The 6942-nt window shown below is 44.1% G+C and overlaps 1 protein-coding gene across 1 annotated transcript in view; it reads left to right on the top strand.

Moving 5' to 3' along the window:
* Window positions 1-1619, top strand: part of lpar4 (lysophosphatidic acid receptor 4) — a 6811-nt gene extending 5192 nt beyond the window's left edge. The window contains exon 2 of the mRNA XM_076292071.1: window positions 1-1619. This exon is cut by the window's left edge and continues 620 nt beyond it. Within this exon, the coding sequence (XP_076148186.1) occupies window positions 1-672 (672 nt within the window). The 3' untranslated portion in view covers window positions 673-1619.
* The last annotated feature ends 5323 nt before the right edge of the window (window positions 1620-6942 follow it).

The following is a 6942-nucleotide window of genomic DNA, read 5'->3' as shown; positions in this document are numbered from 1 at the left end:
TCGGTGCGTTCGCGCCGCAACGCCGCCGTGGTCTGCGCCGCCATCTGGCTCCTGATCGTGGGCGGCGGCATGTCCGTCACCTTCTTCTCCGCCACCAACCGCGCCAAGAGCAGCACCACGTGCTTCGAGGGCTTCTCCAAGAACACGTGGAAGACGTACCTGTCCCGGATCACCATCTTCATCGAGATCGTGGGCTTCCTGATCCCACTGCTCATCAACCTGGCGTGCTCCTCCATGGTGCTGCGCACACTCCGCAAACCGGCCACGCTCTGCCAGATTGGCACCAACAAGGAGCGCGTGCTGCGCATGATTGTGGTCCACCTGGCCATCTTCATCATCTGCTTCGTCCCGTACAACTCCGTCCTGTTCTTCTACGCCTTGGTGCGCACGCAGGCGCTGGATAGCTGCTGGCTGGAGCGTCTGGCGCGCACCCTCTACCCCATCACGCTGTGCGTCGCCACGCTCAACTGCTGCTTTGACCCCGTGGTCTACTACTTCACCTCCGAGTCCTTCCAGAAGTCGCTGACCACGGGTAAGGGCCAGGCGCGGCCTGAGAACGTGCCCCGCAGCGAGGCGGTCCTCTCGGGGAAGGAGAGCAACGACACCGAGGTCGTGGAGACCCATCAGCTGGCCAGCAATGGGAAAGAACAGGTATCAGAGACCCAGTTCTGAAAGTGTGGGGAAAGTGCTTCAGGGAAACTTATAAAAATAATGGACAGAGATCTTTGATGAAACTGGAAGCGTCTGGGTTTGCTGAAAGTTCTGTGGCAATTTGGACCAAATATTGAAATTGTTGTTTTTTGAAAAATTGAAAGAGATTAACGTTGGATATGGAATAGCTAAACAGAAGATTGGATTTATGAGGGTTCTTTCTGTGTAAAGGCCTAAAACGACTGGATTATGCTAAGCGGCAGGAAACGACTGGAATTTGCTCGTTCGATTGGACATGTCACATAGACATGGAGCCAGGAAGGATTCCACAGGGCCAAAAGCTTATTTTTTGTAACCATTCTTGTTGTCTTGTGACTGATATACTGTTTGGGGTTTTTACAATGTTGACACTGTTTGAAGCGAGCGCTGACTGTATAAATGTGTTTGTGTTAGTTTTGTGTGTGTCTGAATGTAAAATGTAAATCTCTGGGTTAAGAGTCTTGTGACTGTGATGGGGTGTCAGGATGTCATCTCTTCAGGAGACAAAACCCTACGCTTAGCGCCAGATCAAATGGTATTACATTGGTTCAGTATTCAGTTTTTTCATTGCAATCAGTTTTGTTATAACAATATTTGTAACTACTGCCAATGTAATAACTCTTAGATTTTACGCACATAGGAATTTCTTTATATGAAAAATCTTGGCTTTCCTATTGCGTGAGTATAAAGCACACAGAAACATACATACAAGGAAATGGACAAACGCACATAAATGCACTGGATTACAAGTATTTCATTTGTGATGTATTTTCTAATGAAGCCTGTTATGATAAAGAAGATCATTTTAATTTAGTTGTAAAAACTGTCCTGTTTTTAACAAAAATGGCACTTTTATATGTGGAAATTGTGTTTTAAGTGAAAGCATTATACTGTAGATGCAAATGGGACTCAATTAAACCCACACTTTACAAAAAAAAAATGGCTTTGTTAAAGTGGATTTGGTTTTTGGTTTGGGTTGCAAGAACTGAAAAATGTCCCACATATAGAGGGAACTTTCTCATTTACAGAAGTTTCTGCCTGAAAATACAATGAGAATGAGGTCAGACTAAAAATAACACGTACACACACTTACACACACACACACATACACACAAACACATGACAAGTGCACATCAGACGCAGGTTGTATGAAACATGAAGGCTTTTCCAAACCCTGCTTGTGCTCACTGGGACTGTGTTGTGGCTAGTCAAAACAAATGGACGTGTAATGTCTCGAAAAGAAGACACAGAGGAAGTCTCACGTTCGCAACAGACGAGGCAGACGACGGGCCATGAGAAACAGGAGATGCCGGAGGGCTCCGTGTCCTAGACTGAGCATCCGCCAACCAGCAGCTAATTCCACTGCGTTGCTATTCCCTGCCTTCTGCATTAAGAGCCAGCAGCCTGTCACAAGAGCAGAGAGAGGGAGAGGGGATGAAGCTGCGTATTGTAATGTTAGTGACTGACATGGGTCTGAATGAACAGAGAGAGAGAGAATAGCCCTATGCAAAGGAGACTTGGAGCAGAGGAGGAAGGGTTAGAGTGTACACATAATGATGAAACTGCACATTGTAATGTAAGTGACTTACGTGGGCATGGCCTGAATAAGAGAAAGAGAGCAGCAGCCTTATGCAAAGGAGCGAGAGGCCTAGAAAGCCCTCGATGTTGGGAGAAGCCTTGTGTTGTGTTGGAGGGGGTCAGGGGGCTTATTATGGAGCTGCAGCAAAGCAGCATTGTCTCGGGGATGAATGAATGGTCTTTAGCTTAATCACGACCAGGTCCTAAGAGCGGCCTTAATTCTCTCAGATATGTTGTTATATGGCCTTTTCTGGCACGTAGCGGTCATTAGATTAGCTGGCCAATTCCAAATGAACCTACCTCTCTCTTTCTCTGGCTGTTGTTTTGGAATGAGTAACAAAACATTAAGAGCTTAGCCACTAGTCTGTGGCTCCAGAAGAAGCACGAGGAAGTAGTGGGGTTGAATGGTACGTGCTGTTTGTGTAGGCAAAATGAGATTTGGGGGATGATGAGGGGAAGAGTCAGGGTTGGGCTCGTCAAACAAGGATGCACAAACTTAGCCTGTCAGACTGTATCTAATCTCTGTTTATTTACTGGTGTTAGTCTATACATCGACAATAGCTTGGTCATCCATCCTGACAAACTATAGGAAGTGTGCATAGTGCTTTTAACACCCAGCTGAATCTCTTAAGAAACAGTGAACTACACTGGAGAATGCACTGACTGACTGTACAATGCGGTCTGTAATACTATACATCGACAATAGCTTGGTCATCCAATTGTCTGACAAACTCTAGGAAGTGTTTGATCCAATTCTGTAAATGCCATTTATTCATGTCCCTAACACCCAGTTGCATCCCTTTAGAAATGGGAACTATACGCGGAAAACGGCACTGACTGATTGTACAAAGGCATGGTAGATCTTGACAGCCGTGGTTTGGAGAATGGTGTTGCCCACTGTGTCAGCACAGGAATTCACTGACAGACTGGAGTTTATCTTGTAACATAATACCATCAGACTCTTGCATATGTGTGTGTGTGTGTGTGTGTGTGTGTATGTGTGTGTTACTGGGCACACATACACGTGCTAGTGAGTACTGTGAGCGTGTTTGGTGAGTTTGAGTGGCAGAAGCATCTGTCTGCGGGGGAGGCAGCCTGCGGGCAGAAAGGACCGTTGAGGGGAAGAGAGACGCGGGAAATATGAGAGAGGGAAATACTGTGGCAGGTGTGTGTGTGTGTGTGTGTGTGTGTGTGGGTGTGTGTGCGTGTGTGTTCGTACGTGTGTGTGTTGGTCAGAGAGAGAGAGAGAGAGATAGAGGGACATGGAAGGGTTTGTGAGAGCCAGATGGAGGGAAAGAGAAGTATGTGAGAGAAAGACTACACAGGAGGAGGTGGAGAAAGAGTGGGATCACACATGTGGGAAATGGAATGGAGGGCTGGAACAGAGAGAAAGATGGGGAGTGGACTGCGATTAAGTGAAGGGAAAAAGCAACAGAAAGAACAAGAGAGAGAAAAAGCAACAGAAGAGAGAGAAAGATGAGAGAGAACATGAAAAGAGGAAAACAGGATGATGGATGAGTCCTCAAGAACATTAAGTCGAGTATTACGCAAAACATTTGGAGAGCACGTTCAAAAGAGAGTGAGGCAGGGATTGTGACAAACTGTTGTTTGCAACTCTGGGAATGTGCGGCTCTTGCACAGGAAGTGGCCGGCCACTGGCTTAGGGGTCAGGGATGAGGGGGGGGCGGGGGGCAGTGGGAACACACAAGAGGGCCATGACCCAGTCCTCGCCTTAGGCTGGTACGTGTCAGAGGTCACCAGAGACCGTGGTGCTACGATGGGCATTCAGAAATACACACTGACTAAATTTGTCCACCAAACACCCACATGCTATTAATAAAAGAAGCCAGTGGTGTGTGTGTGTGTGTGTGTGTGTGTGTGTGTGTGCGTGCTCTTTTTGTGGATCCATATGCATTTGCTTCTCTCTTCAGGGTGTCTTCCTTGCTGTCGTCTAACTTTAGACATTCAGTCATTTCCTGACTGGGTTTAATGCGCTTTAGGGTAGAGTTCACTGATACAATACCCGCCACTTGGTAGAGTAACAAGTGTTCCTGCGGATGGGTCCACTTTTCAGGACGTAAATAACAGCACGCTTAAGGGATGAGATCAAACTCTCCCAGAATAAACCAAATGTACAAAAGCAAGGCTGCGTGTATCCAGAATATGCACACATAACTTTGTTAAAGCAGTTATGACCATAATTACATTGAAACATCTCGATTCCTTTTTCCTGTGGCAGAGTTGATGAATTTAGTGCAGATGTAAAACAGCCGTCTGCTGTGACGTCTCCAGCTCCTTAACTGACTGTTTCGCTCCCTTCCTGTCGCACCAGATCCTGACTAGTCTGCAAAATCGCTCCCAGGGGACTGAAGTCACAAGTTCACTCCGGAACTGTGGGGATATGCATTTGTGGATAATCGGGATAAGAGTGTGTGTGTAAGTCAGCTATACAATTGTGTACCTGGCTACATTTGTGTGAGGAAATTATGTTAACATGTGCATGTGTGAGCTAAACTAGTGTGTGTCTCACAACATTTGTGGGTAAAAGTGTGTGAGTAGACTCTGTATTTGTGTGTGTGTGTAGTGATGAGATTACCTCAGAGGCACCATGTCCTTCTTATAGAGGTCTAATTTTATTAGGCGACTCGGGGGTCAGATGGATACTGTGTGCTTGTGGATAGAACTCGTTGAGAGCTTAGTAACCTTGAGCTGTCTGAAGGCTGTTTTTATTCAACGGCAACGAGAACATTCTGCCAATAAACACGCCTCGGGCACCAAGTACCATTATACAAGCTATCTCACACTTAGCCTGTGAAAAGCCCAATCAAAACCATATAACTGATACATATTCCTATACCTTGAGTATGCTGGAAAGGAATGGAAAGGTAAATAAGGAAAACATTTATCATAAAAATATCATAAAATCCACAAATTCACATAATCCACACAAAAATCTGGAGTTTATACATGACAGCAGCAGTGGACCTGTAGGGGAATGTGCAGCTCTGATGTAAGATCAGTCCAGTCATGTGAGTTGAATTTCAGAACCCAGAGTGAGAGTAGGCCTGGGGGCGCAGCTCCACGAGGGGGCCCAGGCCCAGTGCATAAGCCTTTGCAGCTGTGACAGCTCAACTTCACTTTCAACACAACCACTCACACACTGGAATACAATACTTCTCCTAAAACTCGGTGTGTAGACTGAGATTATTGTCTGTTTACTGTTCACATAAAGCTCTCTTCAGGGTTTAACAGTGAAATGCTACCTGCTAGCAAACATAGTACAATCACATGCTATCTTAGGAGTTTTCTAATGTGTTTTCCGCACAAATTAACATCTAAGTAAGCGTGTATGCACACCTAATGTCATCAAATGCACCAAGTTGCAGAAGATACACAGACTAGACTAGAGACATTTCATCGCTGTTATCGTGAGGAAACAGGTCATCATTAGTTTATAGTTTAAATAGTTAAATATAGTTTATTAGTTTATATATAAACATATTACATTTAAACACATTTTATATATATGAAATAAAATAGAAACATTCTAAAATAAAAAGGTACAAATATTTGTATGTATACAAAATATAAATCATATAACTATGTTTATTGTCTGAGTGCAATGAATGCAACCTCTTTATGGCTGACTATTGTTTTTATTGACATCTGGTAATATATCATTCCTTAAGTGGAGTCATCTTTTTTTTTTAAGGAAGAAAGCCGTTTAGGCACTAAGCTGAAAAAACAAAGTAGCGAGTCCTCTCCCCAGGGTCCTTCTCCCTACACAGTCAGAGCTTTCTAGGTTTGATTCACATGCAGTTGATTATTGTTCTGATTGCTTGGGTACCTTTATGACAACCAGGTTTGTTTGTCCTATTTGTTTGATTGCTACTGCTGGTAGTGTTTCGCCATTAGAACATATGCAATGTTCTCAAATTCATGTTGATGGTAGGCCTGTGTTGTCATTTAGCAACCTTTTTATCAGTAGGCCTGTAAACGATGGTATAATGGATTATGAATACATGAGATATTTTTGTGCATTCCAACAAGACACCATTGAAAAACACATTCAACACAACTTTTCTTTTTTGAATCTGTATACATAATAGAGGCAGACTGTCTGATGTGAGTGCACTTAAGAAAGTCTTTTGATTGTCGAGGTAATTTTCCTGCGATTGCTTTTTCCCCCTTTTTCTTTTCCACCTGCCATCAATGTCCCCCAAGAACAAAACAAGTTCAGATTGTTTGCAGGCCGGACGACAGCCCGCAACATTTATCTTCAAAGTAGTTTAAAGCTTCGGTCAGGTTGAGTTAATGTGGACCAGACGTTATTCGGTTAGTCTGTCAATAGGATGCTGTGGAGGATCTCAACTTCTTTAAACAGGCTGTGAGAATTTCCCTTCAGTCATGTGATTATTGAGTACCAGGAGTGTACAGATAGAGACGTCTGTTCCAGGGCATCTTAGGTCAGGTCTGCCCCCAGCTGGTGAATACTAAGAACTTTTTTTTTTTTATTTCCCACCGTGGTTTATTAATATGTCTGATGCTGACTCCAAGTCTCACCAAGACACTTTTAACCTTTTTATTAAGGTACGTAAGTACACGTTAAAACATAACAGATAATAAAAAGAACACAGACAACCAGCAGCAATGAGTTAGCTGGGCAGACCAGCT

Source organism: Alosa pseudoharengus, unplaced genomic scaffold (genome assembly GCF_046254945.1).
Source record: "Alosa pseudoharengus isolate Yale_2024_CS ecotype anadromous, Long Island Sound unplaced genomic scaffold, YU_APseudo_1.1 YU_APseudo_1.1_scf_19, whole genome shotgun sequence".
Lineage (NCBI taxonomy): Eukaryota > Metazoa > Chordata > Actinopteri > Clupeiformes > Clupeidae > Alosa > Alosa pseudoharengus.
The sequence above is the reverse complement of the archived record's forward strand: the minus strand, read 5'-3'. Positions and strand labels throughout refer to the sequence as shown.